At 40.8% G+C, this 27256-nt stretch overlaps 2 protein-coding genes across 3 annotated transcripts in view; both read right to left on the reverse strand.

The window, feature by feature from the left end:
- Positions 1-20460, reverse strand: part of LOC136691168 (membrane-spanning 4-domains subfamily A member 4A-like) — a 94681-nt gene extending 74221 nt beyond the window's left edge. The window contains exons 1-8 of one of the 2 annotated variants that reach the window (XM_066663541.1): positions 20299-20460; positions 18619-18811; positions 15416-15529; positions 15273-15329; positions 14907-15056; positions 13252-13362; positions 9808-9894; positions 8421-9241 (exon numbers count right to left, since the gene is read on the reverse strand). In XM_066663541.1, coding sequence (XP_066519638.1) covers positions 9104-9241; positions 9808-9894; positions 13252-13362; positions 14907-15056; positions 15273-15329; positions 15416-15529; positions 18619-18777 — 816 coding nt within the window. In that variant the 5' untranslated portion in view covers positions 18778-18811; positions 20299-20460 and the 3' untranslated portion in view covers positions 8421-9103. Of the gene's footprint in view, positions 1-8420; positions 9242-9807; positions 9895-13251; positions 13363-14906; positions 15057-15272; positions 15330-15415; positions 15530-18618; positions 18812-20298 lie in introns of those variants that run through there. The other variant, XM_066663545.1, reaches the window with a different exon arrangement.
- A 2457-nt stretch (positions 20461-22917) lies between these two features.
- Positions 22918-27210, reverse strand: LOC136691519 (membrane-spanning 4-domains subfamily A member 4A-like). Its single transcript, XM_066664079.1, has 8 exons — positions 27111-27210; positions 26881-26996; positions 25472-25582; positions 25205-25261; positions 24793-24951; positions 24368-24481; positions 24015-24095; positions 22918-23013 (listed from the first exon to the last, which is right to left on the reverse strand). Exons 1-8 carry the CDS (start codon positions 27208-27210, stop codon positions 22918-22920), a joined length of 834 nt encoding a protein of 277 aa, XP_066520176.1.
- Between the last annotated feature and the right edge of the window lie 46 nt (positions 27211-27256).

Genomic DNA, 27256 nt, shown 5'->3' on the forward strand with positions numbered 1-27256 from the left:
TTGTTTTTATGTAAGACATTGGTCACTGTAAAATTTTATGAAAAATGTTTAATACAAAATTCTTGAATTAAAATAGGGCGGCACGGTGGCGCAGCAGGTAGTGTCGCAGTCACACAGCTCCAGGAACCTGGAGTTTGTGGGTTCGATTCCCGCTCCGGGTGACTGTCTGTGAGGAGTTGGTGTGTTCTCCCCGTGTCCGCGTGGGTTTCCTCCGGGTGCTCCGGTTTCCTCCCACAGTCCAAAAACACACGTTGCAGGTGGATTGGCGACTCGAAAGTGTCCGTAGGTGTGAATGTGTGTGTGTCTGTGTTGCCCTGTGAAGGACTGGCGTCCCCTCCAGGGTGTATTCCCGCCTTGCGCCCGATGATTCCAGGTAGGTTTTGGACCCCCCGCGACCCTAAATTGGATAAGCGGCTACAGATAATGGATGGATGGATGAATTAAAATAAAATAAATTAAATTACAAAGCTTATACAAGGAATGCAAATAGTCTGGAAAAAATCCATCTTCAAAAATGTTCTCAATTTTTCTTATTGGGTTTTAACACTGCATTAAGACAAAACATACACCCGCAGTAAAACAGGATTTTGTGTGTAACAATACTGAAGTGCTATAAATTTAACTAACAGAAAAGAACAATTTGACCATTCAAAGAAGTGTATGTGAATTTTTTGTATTCAAGTATAAACTTTTGTGAAGAACACTACTAAACAGTAGAACAAATGTGCCTTTGTAATAATTATTTAAGTTTTCACTTTTACTGCAAATACATGTATATATGTCCATGAAAAATGTGCAGTAAGGATAGAATCAGGCTTCCTTTGAAGTTTTGACATAATATTTCATTTTTATACAATGTCCATTACAACTCAGTGTGGAAGTCAGGAAAATGATCACAGTTTTCAGAGAGCTGTATGAGCATCCCACATGTACGCCCAATAGGCCTCCTTGTGAAACTGGTCTGAACAATGAACTCCACACCAATGACATCTGACACAACTAAATCAGAACCTGTGCAGAACCGCAAAAATCTTCCAAGCTTTTCTTCATCAAGCTCTCTGATGTACCTTCTCAAGTGCGTGGCAACCTCTTCTTGCTTTGATGTCATCTCTTTTGGAAATTTTAACATTCCTGACACTTTTTTGCCTTTGGTTTTAGGTCACGGTGAATTTTGGTCAGATTACTGTGACTAAGAGGCATCTGTAGCTGTATTGCTTCCCTCCAGCAATCAATGACAAACATTGTTTTTTGCACAAGCTAGATTAACAGCAGTGACACTCATCCTGCATTCAAAACTGTTAAGAATTTCCAAAAGTACATCAACTTCCACAGAAGTGAAGTCATTTAAAGCTTGACGCAGGACATCACGCTCTTGGCAGCTGACAAAATGTAGGAGGTGTTCCTTCAGATCACTGCACACAGCCCCAAAGAAAACCTCCTCCAGAAAAGGAGGGGCTAGCTTGATTGGTAAGTAACTGCAATCTTGAAATGCTTTAAGTAGGATTCGGCCAACTGCCTTCCATTTCTCAGTAGTGAAATCATGCCTGAGAAAAGGCACTTTCAAGGTTGTTCCAAGAGTACAACATTCATAGAATTCTACCCAGAAGCTGCTGTAGACATCCCTGAGAACACCTGACCTAATTCCAGCTTCCTCTGAGTTGTCAGGAAGTAGACGTCTCACTGTCAATGATGTGCTCAAGATGTGAGGGTCAGAAAATGCCTCTATGATTTTGTTTAAACTGTTTTTAGACAAAAAATCTTTTTAGACAAACCAGGAGAAGGGTTTTGAGGTGACATATCAGGCTGATAAATTAGTATGTCACTGAGTGAGACATTGCTAGCCATTTCTTGTCTACCAAAAGTTATTTCTGGGTCAGAGAGATCTTGAAAATGGCATGTGAAACTGTTTCCTCAAAAGCGTATTCTAGTTTTCCAGACAAAGTAACGGGTTCACTGCTTGCAACATGATCAGTGTTGGCAGTGAAGGTCTGGGTATTCTGCATATTCACTGAGGAGAGTGTGTCTCTGATTGGTTCAGAAACAATTAACACCTCTGGAAGTGAATTATGAGACTCACCTCTTGAAACTTGCTGAACATCATTCTCAGCTGTGCTTTCAGATCCTGGCCAGTTGCTATTCATCAATGAATCAGGCTGTATGAAATCTGTAGCCTGGTCAGGATCATCAGACACTTCATTCATCACAGTTTTAGGCAGAGTTGCTATGTAGAAATGCAATGTAGAGAGTTTGACAGTGTTATATATTGTTTCAACAGAGAAATCATTCAGAAGAGGATTTTGTTTGAAGTCCCAAACATCAAAGTCGAAGTGTGATTCATGGCCTTTGCTAGATTCTTCTTCTGGAAAAGAAGTATCTCATTAAAGCCTGCGTGAATATTAATTGCACTTAATTTTCTTGTCCCCCCACCTTGCTTTGCTCGTACCTGTTTTGAGATTTTATTTTCACAGTGAATCCATCCTATTTCAATAATGCGTTTTTGCAGTCTTGATTTGTGTCTTGTTTCTTTTGAAGTTTCTGGCTCCTCATCATCCTTGTGTTTTTCCTTTCTAAGTTTAAGTTTCTCCCTCAGTTTTTTCAAAAAAGACCTTGCTTTCGTTTAGAAGGGGGTGTTTGTCTCCTGCAAAAATTAAACAGAGCAAGCCTGTCTCCATATGAGGGAAGGTACTTGGCCAGGTCTGCATCCTTCATTAGCATTATTACATCTCTGTCTATCTGTTAGAGAGTTAAGAAACAAAATGTTAACTGTGTGTACATCAAAATCACAGAAAAATATCATTTAATTGTAGTGATGTCTATAGTATAAAACATATATGTATATATTTTTATGCTTAATACAATGCTATATTGACATCATATATGTTGTCATTTAAACCAAAGGGATCATTTTCACTTAATGTTACTATCGCATTGCCCTAATCCTAAGATAATTTATATGTAAATAACTGCAAATTGCACTTAAGTATGCTGACTTTAACAATATATATCAATGTCCATGTTTAATAATGACCATCATTACATGTTTTAAGACAAATGGTCTCAAAATATTAATGTGTTGATAGACTGCTTTCTGATCAGGCTTAACATCTTCTACATTTAAGTCAGGCTACTTTTACATGTCAGGAAGATCCTTTTATCCAAATCAGAATATGAGCCAGCAATAAGCACTATAATAACTTTTTATATATAGACAGTAAAGGAGTTCTGTAATATAAATGAATATTAATTTATCTACTACTATTGCATTGGAAAAAATGCTGCCTATATGTTCTCTTACATATGTATAAAGTGCTTCCTAAATAGGAACACTAGGTGCATTGTTTTTTTGTTTTTTTTGCTCCTGGGGCTCCCCCTCGTGTAATTCATATTTACAGCAGTCTACTGAAATCAATAAGAATTGGGTGGGATAAGGAATGCTGTTCGACAGTCCTTCAAATGTTACATAGTGCAGTTTCTTCTGTGTTGAGCCCAGAGTAGCAACAGAGCCTCTATTCTCCTTGTTACAGCTCAATGGAGCATCACAATGATTTTGAAGTTAATTTTAAGGTAAAAAATATTATATAGTGTTTCTTTAAATGTTGAATATGCATTGTGACATATCTGCAAGAGTGTTTATTGTATGGGCCATTGGATCAGATACATCTGACATATTTTGTAGGTTTATAATTACATACTCTAGCCCATCGGTTCTGACTACATTTACCAGGCACCATGGTGCAACATCAGTCACTGCTGAGCTGAGAGGCCCCAAATATCAATCCATCAGTTTTCATATAGTCATAAACCAAATACTAATACGTTTCAACACTTTGTTGATTGATGTGATGTCCACCCAAATTAAATATATTAGGGCCACACAACTGACAGTTAACCATGTTGGTGCGCTTTTTGTGCTGAGAATGGCTCACGAACCATCTTATATGGACATAAATTGTCCTGTGATGGTCATGGATGGGGTAGAGTGGGGCAAGAAAACTGCGCAGGAGCAAATGGGCTACAGTCAGTAACAGTATTTGTATACAGTTTATCTAAAAATCTAATAAATTATCAAACATAATAGAACAATACTACGGTTACCTTTTGTTCTTGCATGAAAAGAAGAGCTTCTTCTGAGACTCCTCTATCTCTCAGGAAGGTTATGACATCGGACAGATTCTCTGCCATCACGTATCTAAAATAAAGCACATACGTTTTAGCTAATGCTACAGAAACTCGGGTGTGAAGTGGTTTACGCCCATAGTCCACCATGTTGAGCAACGTTAGTGTGGCAATGTTATAGTCATTTATATAATTAAGTTCACGACCGAAACCATAAAATATTTGCCAGAGGTAATAGTCCAACATATCACACAGCACGCCCGAAGCCTCTTTCTGGGGCACAATTTGACGAACACCGGCAGCATACTTACAAAATATACAAATAACCAAAAACCTAGGATAGAATTTCGCCAAACATTGTACGTGAAAACAAAATACTTTATTATCATAATCAACATTTTTGTTTAGAAATAATGGAAGAGTAACAAAATTAAGTTTGCTTTAACATTACGAAAATAAATCTTTTTTGAGGTAGAAATGAAGAAACCAAAGCAAATATATAAAATAAAAATTCTCCCCTCACTAGACATTGACTTTTCTAGTTTTTTCTTTATTTTGTTTTTGAAACGATTTTAGGAAAAAAATAAGAAATAAATACATTTTCTTCCTTTCAGTGCAATTCTGTATTTTCTTAAATAAACAGAGTGTAAAAAACTATCACTCAACACAACTTAAAACAAAATCTCCTGAGGTAGAGGGCTGACACTGGTATTATCTTGTTGAAAAATGCAGGTTCTTCCCTGAAAGAGATGACGTCTAGATGGGAGCATATGTCGTTCTAGAACCTGAACATAGTTCTCTGCATTAATGGTGCCTTTCCAGACATGCAAGCTGCCCATGCCACAAGCACTCATGCAACCCCATACCATCAGTGATGCAGGCTTCTGAACGGAGCGTTGATAAAAACTTGGGTTATCCTTATCCTCTCTGGTCCGGATGACATGGCGTCCCAGTGTTCCATAAAGAACTTAAAATCGTGACTCTGATCACAGAACAGTCCTCCATTTTGCTACACTCCATTTTAAAATACCCCTGGCCCAGTGCAAATGTCTGAGCTTGTGGAGCTTGCTTAGAAATGGCTTCCTCTTTGCACTGTAGAGTTTCAGCTGGCAACGACAGATGGCACAGTGGATTGTGTTCACTGACAATGCTTTCTGGAAGTATTCCTGAGCCCATTCTGTTATTTCCTTGACAGTGGCGTTCCTGTTTGAAGCGCAGTGACGTTTAAGGGCCCGGAGATCACGAGCATCCAGTAGAGTTTTACGGCGTTGACCATTACGCACAGCAATTGTTCCAGTTTCTCTGAATCTTTTGATGATGTTATGCAAGGTCGATGATGATAACTTAAAAGTCTTTGCTATTTTACGCTGGGTAACACCATTCTGGTATCGCTGCACTATCTTTCTGCCCAACAATGGTGGAATTGGTGATCCTCTTACCATCTTGGCTTCAGAGAGACACTGACACTCTGAGAAGCTCTTTTTATACCCAATCATGTTCCCAATCAATTGACCTAATTAGTGTTAACTGGTCTTCCAGCTGTTCGTTATATGTTCAATTTCCTATTTCCAGCCACTTATTGCTACTTGTGCCAACATTTTCGGGATTTGTTGACACTGTGAAATTTTGAATCAACATCTTTTTCCTTTAAAATGTTACATTTACTCAGATTAAACTTTTGATCTGTCATCTATGTTCTATTACAACTATTGACATTTGCCATCTCCACATCATTGCATTCAGTTTTTAGTCACAATTTGTTTAGTGTCCCAACTTTTTTGGAATCCGGTTTGTACATAATAAAAGGAAATTATAAAATGAAGAATTGCAGGTATGACAACAAGCAACCATAACATTAAAATCACCTCTTGCTCTTTACTCGTTAGCCCCACTACAGTTACATGGAGAAGGCCACCGACCAAAAGCATCCAGTCGACAGCGTCCTGTGTCATTGATGAAGGTGTAGTGGAGTATGGATCAAATCAAATGAAGAAATGAAGAAATGAAAGATCATGAGTGGGGAACTCTCCACTCTAATAAGGATTTTGTTTGGAACAGAACCCCACATTCCACAGAACTGTGTGCAAATATGCTGCACTTTCCAGTGACCCCCTCTGTTGTCTTCAGAAATGGAAAGATAACAAACCCAGTTTATGATGCTCTCAGGCAAAGAGAAGAACAAACAAAGTGGTGAAAACCGGAATTAAAAGGACTCTTTATGGCTGTGCCGCCTAAATGGCAAAACGTTATCTCTTCTGAAAATCAGCAGATGGCAACACTGACTAAACTTGGGTTGACATCCTGGTAACCCAGCCACACAGGACGAACAGCATGGACCAACAGCGACCCCAAGTGGACGTTTGCGAAATCATGTTTCACCCTACTGACTCCTAAATGTATACCGAGCGCAACGAGTGCTTATGAACATGTTTTATGCAATTCTGTATTAATGTCAACCCCTTTTATTGTCCTCAGATGAACGTCTACCAACCAATGAAGTGATGTGTATTACTGTTTCAATCATGAAAGAAAGTTTCTGTCTCTGATTAAGAAAACAAATTAGTATCTTCTAGCATAATATTGTAGTGGGATGTAATCATAAAATACCCAAGATATATATACGTAGATGTTTGATACTAATAATCCAGGACACTCATTGTGCTATGTCACAAACATGTATAAGTAATTTTGTGTATACATGAATCTCTCTCTCTCTCTCTCTTTCTCTCTCTGAAACGTGAAACAAGTCACGTGAGCCTCAGACCCAGGATCCAATCAAAGGAAGGACACCTCCCAATTGGGCGTGACTGCGCCACCTTTGAAAAGAGAGTGCGCTCTGATTTTCGCTCTCTCTTGACTTCCGACATGCTCTTGATTTCCGCTCTCTCACGCTTCCGCCTTGCTCTCTCTAGCTTCCTCTCTTTTAGCTTCTGCCGCTCTCCGGCGACCTTCTCACGTCGCGCTCACTTTCTTCAAGTGACGCTCTTCTTCTTCCTTACGTCGACGAAACAAAGACTCTAAAGGACCTCACTCAGCTTCCAAGAGACGTCTTGCGCCAGCTAACAGTGTGAAGAGAAAACTACAAGTAACGTTGAGTAACTTCAAATAATCTTTTTTTTCTTTTTTTGTGTTCATGTTTTATCGCCCAATCTAAGTTTAATCTCACGACTGATCAAAGCAGGTGAAACTTATTTGTGGCCAGAGTAAGAAACACCGCCGAGATAGAAGAAAGTCGTAAAATAAGTATAAGCCTATTGACTCAATTTTCAGTTCTGGATCTGCAGGAACCAGCGAAACTTTTCATCCAAAAGCGTCCATAGGGTTGTGACCTCCTACTCAGGACAGTGAGCCAAAGAGGGAAACCTGTCGTCTGTGTCACCACGCTCTGAGTACGCCCGAGGCGACTCGACCTGCGAGTGACTAACTCCACGCTGACCCAGCCTGAAAACTTCCGCGGAAGAACTGCGGGAACTAAGTGGGACTCCATCACTTCCAGGACCTCAAAGAGCCTCTGTACCCGTCGAGTAGTGGAGAATCGATGAAAAAGTAAGCTAAACCTACGCATTTCCAGAGCTGAAAATTGAATTAAGTCTCTTGATAAATTTCTAGGTTAATTAAATCTCAGTTAGCAACACATTAGTCACAAGTCATATCGCCTAGCTTATCTTTAAATTCGACTCGGCTTCACCTGCGTTGATGCTGAGATATTTTGAGCTGATGCTATGTTAAGTAAATACTCTTTCTTTTAAATAAATATTTCCATTATTTGAAATCACAGTGTGTAGAGTCTGTTCATTAAAAGTCTGAAGATCCTGAAGAACTCACGTAGCTAGGACATTATTCATTCTCTAACTACTTGTTAATGTTTTAATTATTTAAGTCAATCATAAATTTTTAATTATTATCATTAGTCAAACATCAGTAATCATAAGAGTTTGAATAAGGTCAAACGCTACAAACACAATATATAAATATATAATATATATATTTATATATATCACGGTGTATACCCAACATACACTACAAAGGACTAGAGGACGACCGACACACACTGTGCAGCGACAGATGAGCTACTGTCTCTGACTTTACATCTACAAGGTGGACCAACGAGGGAGGAGTGTCTCACAGAGTGGACAGTGAATAAACACTTTTTTCAAATCTCCAACAGCAACTGCTGTGTCTGTTCCACTTGCACCAGCTTCATGCTTTACTGACCTAATGTTCGTGTGTAGTTTCTCGAATTTTTTTTTTATATAGAACTGAAAAAGGATAAATAACAGACAATACAACAATTTATTTGGTACCAATATTTATAATCTATGTTTATTTATTAATTTAGAAAAATACACTGCATTAGAACAATGCACAACCTTTGTATGATTTGTAACAATATGCAAATCAGCATCTGAAAAAAGAATGAACTAAAGAAATCAGCCGTAAAACAAAGCATAATCATAATAAATGAAGTGTATACAGTGTGACAGTGCAAATAAGACATGGTGCTATTGTATTGTTGCACACCATCAGGGTACATCACATCACGTTAACCCAACAGACCCTGGGCTCAGTTACTGCCACGGGGTGTGGGTACCAGTTGCTTTACAAAGCGTTAGCATCAGATACTCACATACCTTATGTGTCTTTACTGTCAGAGACCCTCACTACTCTGATAATCGCTGGTGTATAAATGTATACAAAGCTTTAAGATATATAAAGATAGCAGTTTGTAGTTTTTCTACACATTAACCACTTGATCATTGATATTCATCAGCAGTGAGTCGTATATATTAAGTGTATAATAAAAACATTGTTCCAACTAGGGTCCCTTACTGTTAAAGCTGACTGGACAAAGCCTTTACAGACATGCACATGTGTGTGTGTGTGTGTGTGTGTGTAGGTGTGTGTGGTTATATCAGTGATCATAGCCTTTATGTAGGCATAATGTAGCCTTATAAACAAACACATACAGTAAAGTGGTACTGATTTATCAGTTTTCCAGTTTGCCTTTGACCTCAGTGTACTCTGGAGGACTGTACATTGGAGGATTTCCCATTGGAGGATTTCCCATTGGAGGATTTCCCATTGGAGGACAGCTCGGAGTGAGGCCACTCGCTGTGTACATCCACTGTAAAACACACACACGCACACACACACACACACACACACACAAACACACACACACACATTAGAATATCTGTGTAAGTTACTTGCAGCTCATTTGGCCCCCAACTCTCAAACTTGATGCTCTTGGTCTGACAAACTCATACCCCTGCCAACCCCACCCCACAATTACGCCCCCCTCTCTCCCCTCAATGGATAGAAGCTTCTTATATTCATTGTTGATTACTAACAATACTTCAGAGCCCTACACAACGTATCTGGGACAGTCCTAGGATTTATTTAAGGAAGCTGTAGCCTAAAGATGAGGTGAGATGCTGAAATACTGTTGTAAAGATGTTATGTCATTCAGCTTTGAGAGTATCTGGCACTGCCTTTGGTGACCTTCAGCAGCTGCTACAGTGTGTCCCCCTATTGTATGTGTGATAGGGAATATAAAACCGTGTGTGTGTGTGTGTGTGTGTGTACAGTTGAACATATAAATCCACAATGGCTGAATCTTAAAGTAGGAGGATTCAAGGAGTGTCTAAGTATTATTTTGTGTCCACAGTGACCCCTGTAGGTTTCTCTGACCTGTTGGTTGCTGGGGGCAGGTTGCTGGGGGAAAGGATTAACCACTGAGTTGAATCCTCCAGGGTTTGAAACCACTGTCACATTCACCTACAAACAAACAGAGAATGTAATGAATAGTGCAGCAGAAACCAAACACGTGAACCGTCTTCATGATTAATACATGGCTCTATTCAAAGACAACATTATATCAGGTGTAAAGCGTGTAATCTGCCAACAAAGGGGAATAAACACATAGATACTAACAATACTTGTATGATGTAGGAATAGGGTGAAGTTGATTCATATATTAACCACACACTGCGAGTATTGTACTGAGTTATAGTGTTGGGCTGAAGTAAGTGTGATGCATACGGTTAAAGATATAGTGTTAGGGCGGTTCCTAGTCTTGAGTTTAGGGTGTTAAGAGTTGTTTCAGAGTGTCCTCTTGCTTCTTGGAGCTGAGTTACAGTGTGTAGTGGTCAAAACCTCCCCCTACGAAACGGGATGACCCTTTAAGAGCCTGAAACATCATGAGAACACAAAATAGAGCAGCGATTCTGATGCGCCAGCGATTCAGCAGGCCCGGACTTTCAGGAATTTAGTTCAGGGCAAATATGGACAATATCCCAACAAATAAAAAACATTTTGGTACTTTGGCAGTTTTCTCAGATGCTGATAATATTTACAATTATTATTATTATTATTATCTTTTAAAAATATGATGAAATAATACTTGTTTATTTAGAATACACACAATAAAGGATTATTTAAGATTTTAGTTTATATTTGTTGATCTAATGCAGTGTTATTTGATGTGAAACCTACAAAAACCTTGAAAAACTATAAATAAATAATAGGAATATGTTTCTGCTGATGACTCATATTTTTCTGCCCGGAGACAGCGAGAAGGGTATCTCTGCAGGCCGGAGGCAGCTCCAAGTGGGAAGTACAGCTCCAAGTGGGCCATACAGCTCCAAGTGGGTGGTACAACTCCAATTGGGCCGTACAGCTTCAAGTGGGTGGTACAGCTCCAAGTGGGCCGTACAGCTTCAAGTGAGCGCGGAAGAATATTTTAAGCACGACTCAAGAACGTCGCTGGCTTCGAGATATGTAGTTGTCGTAAAGGCTCTGGAGATGACCCAGAGGCTAAAGAACCCTTTTTATTTGTTTTTGAAAACAGGGCTGATATGGAGCTGTTTCTAAAAGCTTGTGTTGATGAGCAGGGGCTCAGGGTCAGTGCAATGTTTGTGGTTACGCCATGCCCCTCACCCCAGAATTTTTAAGGCAAGTAAACTGGACTGTAGGGCCTTCACCTCAATTCTTAAGGCACAGATACTAGACTGCTTATAAACCACAGTTCAGACAGTGTGTATAGTCTGATACTTAGAAACCTAGGCTGTCTGTTCACTGTGACGTCCTGCTTTGCTTAAAATGCCCTGAACAAAATAGGTATCCTAGTTATTTTCCTTCTTCTAACAAATTTCTAAAACTAATGCAGCTCAGATCGCTCTGTTTGAGCATTGTTTGGAAGTGTAAGAGAATGTCAGTGAGTTCTTTGGGATATTGTGTTAGATTATTGTGTATTTTGTAGTACAGCTGTGTGCCTGGTGACCATGTAATAACTGTTCTGTTTTCAGTGTTAATATTGTACCTTGCAAACTTTGAGTACATTATATGGAGTACATTTTCAGCGTTATGTGATTCACAGACATGTTTGTGGTTGGCTTAATATGTGAAATTCTTGCAATTAAAATTTTGTCCTCAAATATTTGTACATATGGTGTGTTTCTGAAATAAATGAAACTGAATAAATGAACTGTATTAAAATAAACTGATAGCCCTTCGGACGGCGCTGTGGTGCGGCAGGTAGTGATGCAGTCACACAGCTCCAGGTTGTGGGTTTGAGCCACACTCCATGTGACGGTCTGTGAGGAGTTGAATTAGAAAAGCAGTTTCAGACAATGAATGAATGATAGTCCTTCTACAAATTCACTACACACTCCAGGTAATAATAAAGGGAGGCTTTCTGACAGTCTAAGACAGTGTTATCCAATTCTGATCCTATTCTACCTGTTCAAACAAACGTGATTCAACAAATTTTCTGAGTAGGATGTTCCAGGACCTGGTTCTGATGCCAAATCAAAGCATATGTGATCATCTGAACACAAAGAGTAATACACAATACTCTACAACAAGGACATACTTCTATAAAGAATCATTTAAAACCACGCAAAGGAACTAGATGAAGTACAGTGAACTTCTCTGAATGTCTGTTTATATTCTTAATTGAGCCAAATTTCCTGAAAGGTTGCACCACTGTCTTGGAATTCATTAAACCATAACTACATTACAGTGAATTTCTATTTTGTTAAGTTCACCTCACTTGTAGCTACATGCACTGACTCTAGTGTCATACACACCCACTATGACTGAGTGCTCATGGGAGGTTTGCTGAATATTATGATTATTTGCAAATTATTAGCACCATTCCTCCTATGTCCATTAATGGAAAGGAGCTGCTTTAAATATTTATTTGAACAGTGGGCCATACGTGTTACTTAAGGGTTTACACATTTAAACTGATTATAATCCAATACTGTGCTGAGTACAAAACAAATAACACAGTCCTATAGTTCTGTAATCAAATTAAAATAATGACTGTAAACATGAGAGACCTGATGGATTTCATAAGTCTGCAGTTCACCCCGTAATCAGATTACCAAAAATATATCATTAAAATATCAGGAGTGCTATGTATTTCGTTTTCACTGAAACGTAATATTTTTAAACTACAACTAGTGGAGGGTACCTAGTTTTGTTGGAGATAAACTATGCCCTTTTTTCAAATCACAAAGGCTGCTTTTCCTACATTCGCCTTCCCACAAAACATCTAGATCCCCCACTTTCTGGGTCCTACCCACTTGCTGCGTACGCCCCTCCCACTTGCTGGTTTCCGCCCACTTGGGGGCCTCCGGCCTGCAGAGATTTCTACTTGGAGACAGCGTGGGTTGTCGTTATGTGAATCAAAACGAAACTGAAAGTAAACACCGTCTTTCTTGTCCCTTTGCAGTGTCTTTATTTATGATTATAGTGAATATCATTAGAATCTTTCATGACAAGGACATATGACAAAAATTTTGAAGGAGCGCCTTGATTTTTAGGTGGTTTTTCACACTGGATTACTCCCAGAGGCTTCACAGCACCGCGATGAGAGCGTTATTTTTAGAAACGGTAGGATCTGCGCTTTCTAACGGTATACGGAGCCACGGTTCACCATTTAAGTTGGAAATGGAAAGTCCAAGACATCGGCAGGGCAGGTTTATAAAATGGCTGTCCAGTGTGACACTATAGCAGCAACTACTACTGTATGGTGTAATACAGACTGGCCACTTTAAAACCCTGGCATGGAACCTGGATCCAAGGCTCAGATTTGAAGATGTACTGCATCTGTGTGTCTGTAATTACCATTGGTTTGCTGCAACAGCAGGATTTACAGGCAAACGCAGAGAGGCAGATGGAGACGATGAACTGAACGATAGTGAAAACCAGCAGAACTCCCAGGATCCCATCAGTCAGCTGAAAAACATCATCATCAACATTTTACAGGAGCAACCACTCACTCTCTACCAGCAAAAACAAAACAAATGGCCTTTATAAAAGTTATTTATTATTGTTGTTTAAACCAGTCATGGGATTAGAATAGGGCTTAGTTCAGAATCTCTGCAATCAGAGTTTCTGCATAATGTTTTATTATAATGTGAAGTGTAACTGGAGACATTTGGAGATTTCTAAATTTTTCCATTAGCCTACAGAGCTCACAGGTCATTTTAAATACTTTAAAATATTCCTGTCCCTATGGCCATATGCCACACATCATTTTTGTATCCAGAGATTCTGCTGAGCTCCCCAGGCCCATTGGTTAGAAAGACAGAAAATGTCATTATCAACAATGTTTTCATTCTTTTTGAAGTCAGGTTTTATTACACAACACTCGCAGGCCTCAGGCCTCAGCCAGGCCTTGCCCTGAACTGGTCGTGTCTGGTTTCTGCTTTGGTTCCAGCAGGTGCACTGATAATAAGACTTTGTGTAAGAGCCTTTGTTCACATAAAAAGAGTACGTGTGATGTTACAGTGTATCAGAATTCTTCTAGGCTACAGTGGGCTTCTTCAGCGACACTAATAAACCTTCTCAGACCTCACAGAGCACACAGAATAACGCCAAAGAAACAGCTTCGCAATTTTACCATCATTAATTATATTATTTTCATTAAACACACTTAGTTTTTCCCAGTTTTCCCAGAGTTGTTCTTTTAATTACTTTATTTCCAAATTGAATATTTAGGCCAATGTTTTAGCCAGTTACCTCAGACATTATTACAGCTGTTTTGCTTTTCAATCAGAAATATCCAGTCCCTGGCATTTGGAACTGATTTCTTTTTGTGAGTGCTGACTAGCCATCCTGCATAAACCATTCATTCACTGTCTGTGACCATTATCCAGTTCAGGGCGGCTGCCAGGAGGTTCCGGAGCCTACCCGGAATCACTGGGCACAAGGCGGGAACACACCCTGGAGGGGGCGGCAGACCTTCACAGGGCGACACACACTCACACATTCACTCACACCTACAGACACTTTTGAGTCTCCAATACACCTACCAACATGTATTTTTGGAGCGTGGGAGGAAACCGGAGCCACCCGGAGGACCCGGGACTCAAACTCACAACCTCCAGGACCCTGGAGCTGTGACAGAGACACTACCTTCTGCACCACCGTGCCGCCCACCAGCATAAACCAGGCATTTGTAAAATCTGATTTAAAGGGACAAAAACTACACTCATCTGGGACGTGGAGCTGTGTTCAGTCCCAAACAGCGACACAAAAACCCACTGTTCCTATTAGAGACTGGGTTGTGAAACATCACCAGGTACATTTCCCAACTTTCTGAGTGTATTTCAAGCACCAAACTATAGATGCTTCTATATTTACAAATTTCAATCAAGTCATTAAGTGTACATTGGAGATCTTTTCTTTGTGCTTTTGTCAGTAAAGCTGCAAATTAAGAAAACATAGATTCTTTTTGATTGCATTTTACACAAAAAATTAACAAATATATGTCTCACCTCAGATGAACAGTTATAGTAATGCTCATAATAGCTGCTTCCGTATCTACACCCACGATACCCCCATATAACTAAATCCAAAGACAGCAGAATGATGGATATTCCTGCTGCGATAGCGCTGAACACATTCATCACCAGAGAGCCGACCACCTGGACGTAAAACAGGAAACAACTTCAGTAAACAGCCCGTAGAAGCCACAGTCAGATGCTGATGTTCTCTGTGAAGATTTACGCTGAGATCCTGCTGAGATGTCCAGTGCTGTAGGTGGCACTGTGTGTGATTGGGGGAGTCCTAGCTAGTTATCAGCAGGGGTGACTGAGGTATTATTATTATTATTATGTATAATGAATGTGTGTATTACATACCTGGCATTTAGTTAACTTGTTGCTTGCTGAAACAGCCAGAGCGCCAGCGGTGATGTACTGAGGAAGAGGAGAAATATGAGTGGACCGGAAATGGCATTGGAAAATAGTTTTTCTAGTCTCTCGTTTTAATAAAAAAATCTCACCAACAAAGAGCCCCAGAAGGCAATCCCACTGAAGATAATGATAAGAGGATTAGAGTCGGCTGCTAGTACAATTCCCATTAAGATTGTGATGAGACCAGTCATTATTTGGAAGGTCTGTGGAGGATAGAGGGAGGGATTAGTATCAGGAAACACACACACACACAGATATTTCACACAAATGTATCTTTACAAATACACAAATAGCTACAAATAGACCCACCCACAAAACCGCCACCTTCCGCCAGTTCCCACGTTGATTGAAAGTAATTAAACAGAAGACAACAAGGACACTGTATTTGCACCACCTGACCACCAGATGTCACAGTTTGGGCCACATTTGGCTGCTTTTTCACGCTTGTTTGCCAGAAATTAATATAAACTTCCAGGAATATATTTAATACATGTTTTTCAGAATAGACCTCGGAGATAAGACGACAGCAGTATGCATCGTGATAGTCAGGTCTGTTGCGGTCAGCCAAAGGGATGAGGAGGACGCGTGTGCAAGTACATTTATTTATAACAAATAACAAAACCAGGAAAAGCACATTATAATAAAAATTTTAAAAAAGAGCAGGGCACAGAAATAGACAAACTATCAGAAACTCACACACATAAAACACCAGACCAAGGGACACTGAAACTAAGGGGGTGTGTGAAATGACTGGAGTGCTGTCTACTGAGGCATTATTCTGAGGGAGGGAGGGAGCGAGGTGAATCAGGTTCCTCAGTTTGTCCGATTTTGGAAGGAAACATAGAAGCATCCTTCGCTGCCTTAGAATTCCCATAATCCTTTGCATCAACAGCTTTCATTAGAATATATACAAGTTTGTCATTCATTCATTCATTCATTGTCTGTAACCCTTATCCAGTTCAGGGGGCGATGGGTCAAGAGCCTACCCAGAATCACTGGGTGCAAGGCAGGAACACACCCAGGAGGGGGCGCCAGTCCTTCACAGGGCAACACACACTAACACATTCACTCACACACTCACACCTACGGACACTTTTGAGTCTCCAATTCACCTACCAACGTTTGTTTTTGGAGCGTGGGAGGAAACCGGAGTACCTGGAGGAAACCCACATAGACACAGGGAGAACACAACACACACCTCACAGACAGTCACCCGGAGGAAACCCATGCAGACACAGGGAGAGCACACCACACTCCTCACAGACACTCAATCGGAGGACACCCACACAGACACAGGGAGAACACACCACACTTCTCACAGACAGTCACCCGGAGGAAGCCCACGCAGACACAGAGAACACACCACACTCCTCACAGGCAGCCACCCAGAGGACACCCACGCAGACGCAGGGAGAACACACCACACTCCTCACAGACAGCCACCCGGAGGAAACCCACGCAAACACAGGGAGAACACACCACACTCCTCACAGACAGTCACCCAGAGGAAACCCACGCAGACACAGGGAGAACACACCACACTCCTCACAGACAGTCACCCAGAGCAGGACTCGAACCCACAACCTCCAGGTCCCTGGAGCTGTGACAGAGACACTACCTGCTGTGCCCTTAAGTTTGTCAGATATACTTATATTTAACTTGAAAAAGACCTCATGGAGAATAACAAATGATGGGATTAAATTATATTTATCCTGTATTTTTAAACATAATGTATTTAGAGAAATTGTTATTGTTATTATTATTAATGTTATTATCACATGGAGTGATTCTGAGTTCAGGTTCATTAGCCAAAGTGCTAAATAGCCACTTAGCACAAGCTAAAAATGAACACTGACAAAGATTATTACAGGCTCCCAACAGAGGGCTATTACCTGATATCTCTTTATTCACAGCTAGTGAACGAGAAATGTTGATGAAATCGCTCTGATTGTGTTTAGACTCTCTTTAATATATAATTTAGTCTCTGGAGCAGCGCCTGCACTGAACTGTGGAGATGTTTTTATTTTGAATTTATTCAGGACACATTTCACATTATTTTTTATGGTTTTACAATTTTTTTTTTTTTTTTGGTGTGTCCGTTTTTTATCCTCGAGTCACGATAATGAAAATGTAAATTTACACATGTCTGTAATGTGCTTAGTTTTGTTTTGTTCTGTTTTTGTTCTTTGTTTGTGCTCCCCTTGTCATGTGACTGTTTCCCCTTGTCTTGTGTCTGCTTTCTGCTTGTTCCCTGGTCATGTGATACCCTTCCCTTGTGTATCTAGTGTCACGTGTCTTAGTGTCCAGGTGTCTCTTGTTGGTGTGGTCTTTATATAGTCCTGTTCAGTGTTTCTTGTTGTGGGTCATTTAATGTATCAATGTTGTTTGAATGCATGCTGGCTCCTCTTCATGTCTCTTTCTTGTCACGTTATATCTAGTTATATGTTTAAAGCCTTGTTGTGTGTTTAGCCTAACTCTGTGTTCAACCCCTTTGTTCAGTAAAGCTTTGTTTAGTATTTAGTGTTTAACTTCTTGTTTAGTATTTAGTGTTTAACTTCTTGTTTAGTGTTTAGTCTTTGTTTAGCCCTTGTGTTTAGTGTCCTAGCCCTTGTGTTTAGTCCCTCTCTCTCGTTCCCTAGCCTCTCTGTTTAGTTCTGTTGTTGTTATTAAAAGTCTCCTGTACTTTCTTCCATTCCTGTTAATATCCTTGACCACTCCTACACACCCCCATTCTTACAATGTCTGGTGAAATCTTTCAATCATTTGCATACTTTTAATGTATATTATTTTCTAGTAAATATTTGGATATTTTAAATAGTGTTAACAAAGTCTTTAATGTTTTTTTTTATTATTATTATTATTCACCCTACATCTTTAGAATTATATTATTTTAAATCTGTGACCACACTACAAAGGTGTATCTCGTGAAGATCGTCTGTATCAGTTGATCATGATGTAATTTTTGGCCAAATCGCACAGGCCTAGACCAGGAGAGGAAACGTCTCCGTACCCCTCCCCCAACTGTGTTACTTAACAAATGAAATTCTGATTCTGCGTCAAAGCTGCGGTGTTGTGAAATTGTGTTTTTTTCTCTGACTGAGGAAGAAAACAGAGGGAACATGTTGAATCTCCTCCCTCAGCTCCTTCTCCGTGTTTGTGGCAGAGGCTGAGCTCAGTTCTGGGAAAGTCCTGGCCATCCTCCAGAAGTTTCAGCCAATCCCAGCCTTGCTTTCCTTTTCCCCCCAGTGTTTCTAGCAGAGTAGAGAGCTGGGCTCAAGTGTAAAGCACTTACCCCTAAAGCTTTGGGTTCTCCTTTGAGGAAGCGCTGCAGGGGGTTGTTACTGGGGGGGTTCTGTCCAGTTTGAGCTGTTGCTGATTCTGGGGAGATCACGTGGGTCACGATGGTGTAGCCAGGCCCAGTGTTGGTGAGGGGTACAGCAGGGTTGGACATCTTTAACTCCAGCTGATTTACTCACCTGAGAAAACTATACATTTAAAACACTGTCAGTACAAGGGCAATGACCTGCTTTTAATAGTGGAATAATAGTCAAAATAATGTGGACACTGCCATTTTACTCAGTTCCTCTTTGCAGTACTGCTTTTTTTAATCTTTTGACTAAACCATGCATTATATTTAGTCTCATTTAAGTCTTTAATAATTGTTTTTGTCTAGTTTTAAGTTTTAGTGCATTATATTTAAAATAGCATAGTTAGCATAGCATAGCGTCTCCAACGGAAACGGAGTCGACTCCTAGTGATTCGACTCTGTGAATCAATGTACAACAGTTGATACGAGCCAATCCCAGACGCAGAAAGAATCAAATCTTTAGGAGTCGACTCCTTTTTTTATTTTAAAATTGTTTACCGTGACTGTGTTCCGCTGCACTCGCTGTGAAACGGCCACTTTAAAACGTGACTCTGAAAATAACTGCATATTTTAGAGCAATATCAGCTCCGTATCAAAGGAGTGTTAGTTAAAAATCAGGGGATTTATATAAAGATAGAAATAGAGTAGGCTTATACAATTTTAAACCAAAATCTCAAATTTAAACGTCACTCTGAAGGTAAAACAATCTTTCTTCCCCGGAATCCTGAGACACAGAGCTGATCCCATGGAAGTGCTCTTTTGCTGTGTGTAATATGATTTCAGAGTGTGGTTCAGAGTCAGAGTCAAAGTCAGAGCAGCAGCTATGAACCGTTTGTGGTCATGCGCAGTGTTAAAGCGTCTAGTCAGAAGGCCAAAAAGCTCCGTTTTCGTTTCCTGAGATAAAACACCCTTTTTCCAGTGTATCTTTGAGTCTCCCGCCTGATTTACGTGGTGAACCGCGGTTGAGGTTTAATCTGAGAACGGCTTTAACCGCTACTTTCTCTTTGTCTGTGTCCTGTAAAGCTCTGACTGGGGAATAACGCAGGCAACAGTTGCCATAGTTATATTCAACAATATTCAACTCAGCGCGAGAATACTTACGCAGTCCCTTATTTTACCAAACACACTTTAAACTGACTGACATTAGCTACTTTATAGAAATCTGTTTTCGTTTTATACACCATTTATAAAAGCAATAATTAACAACTAAGACATCTAAGGGGGTGGGTGATATTCACGGGTACTGATACAAATCACATCACAGACAGCAGAGACCGTCATGTAAACAACCACAGACCGTTATCCGCACTGCGGTGGTGGGGTAGGAACGTGTCTCTGCTGTGGGAACAACACTCGAAAACATCTGCAAGAAATCAGCTTCAGGAGAGAAGGACCAAACCCTGTTAAAACTGAAGGGTAGTTAAAGACACGGGGTTTAGTTCTCAGTAAATTCTGAGCGTTTCTATCGGTCCATTTCTGGTGAAAGACCGAGAGAGGGTAAAGAACAGCTGCTGCTCTGAAATGACGGGAACGTGGAGATACATCTGTGTTCAAGTAAGAACGAAGTGTAAAAGAGAGGAAGAGAAAAGCTGGCTGGGGATTTACCTGAAATGAAGTGCTGTTGTTGTGTTGTTGTCTGAAGGAGTTCAGTAAAACCCCTGCAGTCTGGCGCTGCCTTTAACAAAGGGTGGGTTGTAGAAGAAGGGGGAAATACACTTGTGAAGCGTAGAATCCAGGAAAGTGGGTGTGTGAGTGTGTGTGTGTTAATGAAATGGGAGCAGGGCGCTGTTTTGGATACTTATCTCCTCACGAGGAGGGGCTACAATGACGAGGGAGGGCAGTACTTCCTTCTTCTCTTCTGAGAAAGAACATACCTCATATTTACACACACACACACACACACACACACACACACACACACACACACACATACATATATATACCGTACATATAGTAACAGCCCGGGGGATGGGAGAGTGCAGAGAGAAGCTACTGAACAGGGAGCATTTGCATTCAAAAAAATAAATGTGCTGCAAAAGGTTATTTAAGCAGTGCCACTGAGAAGCACACTGGTTCCTTAAAGAGCCATTTTTAATTATAATATCTTTAAGATTGTTAATGAACCTTTACTTAAAGTGAATTTTATTTTAAACAAATAAAACATGTAATGAAATAAACTGAAGAATGCAGAAAACCAGGAGAATACCACTGGTCCCATTGGAGTGACTCTGAAATGCAGGGATATGGTTTTATTAATAACAAATACACGCAGTGGTCAGCTTTATTTCACTGAGATCTGGGGCACACAGCACTTATATCGAAGGGAAAAGGTATAAACTCATTTTAAACCAGTTTCACACACTCACCCAGTCACTCACACACTCACACCTGTGGACAGTTTCACACACTCACCCGGTCATTCACACACTCACCCAGTCACTCACACACTCACACCTGTGGACAGTTTCACACACTCACCCGGTCATTCACACACTCACCCAGTCACTCACACACTCACACCTGTGGACAGTTTCACACACTCACCCAGACACTCACCCAGTCACTCACACACTCACACCTGTGGACAGTTTCACACACTCACCCAGTCACTCACACACTCACACCTGTGGACAGTTTCACACACTCACCCAGTCATTCACACACTCACCCAGTCACTCACACACTCACACCTGTGGACAGTTTCACACACTCACCCAGACACTCACCCAGTCACTCACACACTCACACCTGTGGACAGTTTCACACACTCACCCAGTCACTCACACACTCACACCTGTGGACAGTTTCACACACTCACCCAGTCATTCACACACTCACCCAGTCACTCACACACTCACCCAGTCATTCACACACTCACCCAGTCACTCACACACTCACACCTGTGGACAGTTTCACACACTCACTCAGTCACTCACACACTCACACCTGTGGACAGTTTCACACACTCACCCAGTCACTCACACACTCACACCTGTGGACAGTTTCACACACTCACCCAGTCACTCACACACACACACCTGTGGACAGTTTCACACACTCACCCAGTCATTCACACACTCACACCTGTGGACAGTTTCACACACTCACCCAGTCACTCACACACACACACACCTGTGGACAGTTTCACACACTCACTCAGTCATTCACACACTCACACCTGTGGACAGTTTCACACACTCACCCAGTCACTCACACACTCACCCAGTCACTCACACACTCACACCTGTGGACCAGCATATGAACTTGGACTTTGGGAGGAAACCCACACAGACACAAGGAGAATGCATGATTTATACAAACAGAAAGAATCCAGTACCCACCAGAAACATCTGATAAACCTGACACCCTTTAAACCCTTTAAAGTTTCTTCATATGCAAGCTTCCCTTTAAAAAGCATGGTTCTTTAAGGAAGCGAAACTAGTTCTTCACGCATATAAATGATCCTTCATTGAAGGAAGTCGTCCTTCTGCATGACGAACGGGTTCTTTTACACTGTGAAAAGGTTCTTCAGATTGATGAAGTAAGTGCTATAGATGTTTCTATACAGCACCTTTTAGAAAACGGTTCTTCTGTTGTAACAAGCTTGACACTGTAGCCCTTTTTGGTGCTGTATAGATGCCTTGGGTCAACAGGAACATTTCTCCTCACAGTGCACCCTGGGATCATCTTCTACCCAGAGCAGGGCTGGACACGGGGGTCATGGGCATTCTGACCACAGCCTGCGCTGACATGTGTTCTGACCCCTTTCTATCAGCGCAGCATTAACTCTTTCAGCAGTGTGAGCTCTTCTGTGGGACCAGACCAAACAGGCTCACTTTTCTCCACAACAAACCAAAAACTCTTTTAACAGATCATCAGGACTCTTATTTTGTATTTCTGAAGCATTTTTATTGATGCATTCGTCATTAATGGGTCACACAGTGTTCACAAATTACGCAGATTCAAAACAGACTGAAAATTTAGGACTTTTATTTTGTAATTCAGAGCATTCCTATTAGTTAATTTCCCCTGAAATATTCCCCAATGTTTTCACATGCTGTAAAAAAAAAAATATATATATATATAAAATATGCTTTGAGAAAGTGAAAATCACAATTCATAATTTAAACATTTACACTTATTGTAAATATTTTCAGATCAAAATAAAGCCCCCTGATGCAGAGCGTCAGGATTCTTCTCCAGCTCTTTATTCTCAGATGATCCTCACTGCTCTGTCTTCTCTGAGTTGGGGCTGTAGGCCGGGGGGTTGGCTGGAGATGGGCTCACATTCACAGCGGGGTTTGTGATGTAAAAGGCATCCTGGAAAAAGAAGGCAGTTTGATTATTATTAACACTAACACTTAATTAACACTAATTAGGTCAATTGACAACATGATTGGGTAAAAAAAGAGCTTCTCAGAATGTCAGTGTCTCTCTGAAGCCAAGATGGTAAGAGGATCACCAATTCCACCATTGTTGCGCAGAAAGATAGTGCAGCAATACCAGAATGGTGTTACCCAGCGTAAAATAGCAAAGATGTTTAAGTTATCATCATCAACAGTGCAGAACATCATCAAAAGATTCAGAGAATCTGGAACAATTGCTGTGCGTAAGTGTCAGGGCCGTAAAACTCTACTGGATGCAACATCATAAAATAATAGATGTTGGCACCTCCACATCATTGCATTCAGTTTTTATTCACAATTTGTTTGGAATTTGTTTTTTGGAATCCGGTTTGTAAAAAACTGAAAAACCAATACATACCTGAATTCATGCATAAATTATGGAACACACTAATGTTTTTACCCTCAAACAATGCATTTGTGTATAGCTATTTATATCACCTGCTTTATATTTGTGTGTGTGTGTGTGTGTTTGTGTGTGTGGTAACATGAACAGGAACTATCAAATAGAGGGACCGGATGAGTAAAGTACTCATTAATGTACTCATTAATTACTCTCTTTGGATATGCTGCACTTTTTAAACTGATGGAAGTTAGAGAACTGAATTGCTGTGAGGATGTGGTGTCCTACAGCCAAATGAACATGAGTAAGGTCAGGCGCTGTGGCTGGAAGATTGCAACACTACTCTAACTACTAACTTGGTCCAATGGTATTAGACAGAGCTAGGTCCCAAACAAAGCTCTGCTGTGTTTGTGGTGTTTTGACCAAAGCAGATCACATGGGTTTCATTAAGACCCCAGAACTGTGTTCCCTTTGGAGTAGAGGGAGACTATGTCCACCATCAATCTGATTTTAGTGTTAATATGTGTTAATAATCTAGCTATAAAATAAGGCTCTTATTCTGAAAGGGATCTTACCCGCTGCCCGCTTTGAGGGTAAAAAGGATTGATCACTGAACAACAGCCCGGCTGGTTCGAAGGCACCGCTACAACAGAAACCTATAAAATAGAGAGTGAGAGACACCACTTGTTTAAACAGTGATGCAGTGTCATTGAGGCAGAGCACTGCTCTGATGCTGAACTGCACTCACCCCCTTGTGAATGATGAAAGTACTGCTAAATAGGAGTGAGTGAGTTATAAGTCAACTCTTGTCTGAAAATTGTTTGTCAACTGAAAGAGGCAGGTTCTGGAATCAGGCAGTGGCTCTATGACAGCGCTGCTATTTGGTTGAACAAGAGCATGAAACATAAGAGTAGAGGTGAATATTCACCATCGGTTCAGTGCTGCATGTGGCCTTGCACCCAAACGATGACAGAATGATGGAGATGATGAACTGAAGAATGCAGAAAACCAGGAGAATACCACTGGTCCCATAGGAGCGACTCTGAAATGCAGGGATATTTTTTTATTAATAACAAATACACGCAGTGGTCAGCTTTATTTCACTAAGATCTGGGGCATACAGCACTTATAACGAAGGGAAAAGATATGTGTTCATGTTCAGCCATTTAAAATTCAAACTAAAGTCCATTCAGAGTCATTCATTCCTTTCTTTCATCTTCTGTAACTTGTTTGTCCTTGTTTGAAACCCACACAGACACTCCTCCTACCAGCATATGTAATTGGACTTTGGGAGGAAACCCACACAGACACAAGGAGAATGATTTATATAAACAGAAAGAATCCAGTACCCACCTGGAACAGATGATAAACCTGACACGCTTCGTATGAGCCATTATAGCAGAAGTAGTAATTGTAGTATGACACATCAACAACAAAGTCCAGTATAAAGAATATGATGCCAATTCCTGCAGATATAGTGCTCAACACATTCATTCCCAGAGAGCCTTTCACCTGTGGGGGGGGGGGGGGGGGTATGATGGACCAGAGCACAAACAACACAAAGCAACATTTAAATACAGTCAAAGTAATCAGTGAAATTATTATACTGCAGTCCTTCCCTTCCAGCTCATAAAAGAATGAAAAAATAAAAGTCAAGCGTTTTGTGTGTGTGTGTGTGTGTGTGTGTGTGTGTGTGTGTGTAAGCACTGTAGACAATTACACTGTTGGCTATAGAGGTGTTAATGTATAACATATGGTGACCTACCAGGCAGGAATTAATATGGTTCTCGGCAGCAACAGACAGGGAGCCGGTGACGATGAACTGAAATGATAAAACACAGACCCTGATTAGGGACATGAACACTTAGACATGAGCCAGTTCAGTGTGTCCCAATCCTGATCCTGGAATCCAGTTTTAGCTTCAGTTTTGTGTCAACAACCTCAAGAGAAGCTACAGGATTCTCAGGAACAGAGGTGAGAGACACTGGATCTATTCAATAATTATGGTTCAATAACATCAAAGGTCTCTTACAATGATGCCTCCCCAGAAAGACACTCCAGAATAAACAGAAAACGATAGCATTGTGGCAGCCATCATGATGCCGAACAATAAGTTTAGCACTCCGATCATTATCTGGATCGTCTGAAACAGAAGGGTAAAGCTATTGAGATTCCAGTTCAATATATCCAGGTTAAAAGAGGACATATTATGAAGAAAACCCTTGTTCAGTGCATGACCACATTCACAGGATAAACACAGGGTCGTTCTGATTTTGCTCCGCTTCTGACGTCAAGACTTTAGAATGGCCCCACCTCCTTGTCTGAGTCTGTCCAATCACAGCACTGGACCCGCGTTTATGTGAGAGCGCAAAGACGAGGTTAAACACAGCAAAACGGACACAATGAGCGCGGAGAAATAAGAGCACTGAGGTAAAACGCAGAAGAAAGAGAACCGAGCAAAAACGGCTAAAAACCAGAGCTTCTGCTCCTCGCTCCTCACTGCTGTGCGCTCGGGGTCGGGGTGAACAGCGAGCGGCTCATTATCATTTAAAGGAACAGGTGCTGAAAGTGGGCATTCTGAATAGGGCTGCTGTGGGACTTGTGGGGTTTTGACCAAAGCAGGTCACAGGTTGTGTTTCTCTGTGGAGAAGAGGGAGAGTTTAAACTCAGATCAAATGTGTTTCAGATTTTTATAAATATATGAAATATAGAAATGACATCATGTACCATCAAGTTAAATTACAGTACACTCTTAAAAAATAGTTATTCGAATCTCACAAAGGTCATATTTTTCTGACCTTTAGGTGGCAGTCTAAACGAGTCCAAAAAGAGCTTTGAGTCAATCATTTAAATGAATTAATTATTTAAAATGAATTTGCGTGCCAACAGTGTGATGCCTGTTCTTACTGGAAACAGTAAAATGGCTCAAGCACGGAGAAGGCAGACAGTGTTATCAGAACAGATTGAGGTTACCTCCATCCAGTTATCTCATTTCCTTATTACAGACAGTCACTGCCCTCACACGTTCATTCATGTAATAAAACAAGTGCACAAGTCCAGTTCAGCAAATCCTGGATGAATTGAAGTGGAGCTATCAGAGCACAAAAAAGCACTGTCGCTTTAATATCCATGAGGTCAGTTTACCGTAAGTAACAAGGACCATAATTAATGATGCTACAACTATGCTGCTAGTAATAGTAACATATTCACTGAATCATTTTGAACTTCAGCATTTAGAGATGTAATTACATGAGCGTGTCTGGATAAATACTATAAATTACATGAGTAAAACTGTACTAGGGACATATCTGCATTTACAGGAGCGGTGTGACTGTAAGTCGTCTGTAACACGGAGTAGTTCCATTGTTGTTGCATATTTTATTAATGTGTAATTATACATCTATTAGAAATATGTGATAACGTTAAACCAAAGGGTCTTACCCCCAGAGCTTTTGGCTGGACTCTGAGAAATTTCTGAAGCTGTCCTTGAGCTACATGTTGAATGTTGCTGACAGATGTCACTATGGGGACGCCATAATTAGGGACCCCAATATTAGTGGCACCAAAGGTAGGGACCCCAGTATTAGTGGCACCAAAGGTAGGGACCCCAACAGTAGGGATCCCAGCATTCTGCACCCCAACAATGGGGACCGCAGCGTTAGGGACCCGGGCTCCAGCTCCATTCTGTCCTGCTGCAGATGATGGGACCACTTGGGTCACCACCATGAACCCGTGTCTTTGGTCAGAGTCCGGTGCGGTTGCAGTGGCCATCTTTACTGGAGATTTCTTCGCCTGGGAATTCATCAAAGACACAAAT

Source organism: Hoplias malabaricus, chromosome 3, assembly GCF_029633855.1.
Source record: "Hoplias malabaricus isolate fHopMal1 chromosome 3, fHopMal1.hap1, whole genome shotgun sequence".
Lineage (NCBI taxonomy): Eukaryota > Metazoa > Chordata > Actinopteri > Characiformes > Erythrinidae > Hoplias > Hoplias malabaricus.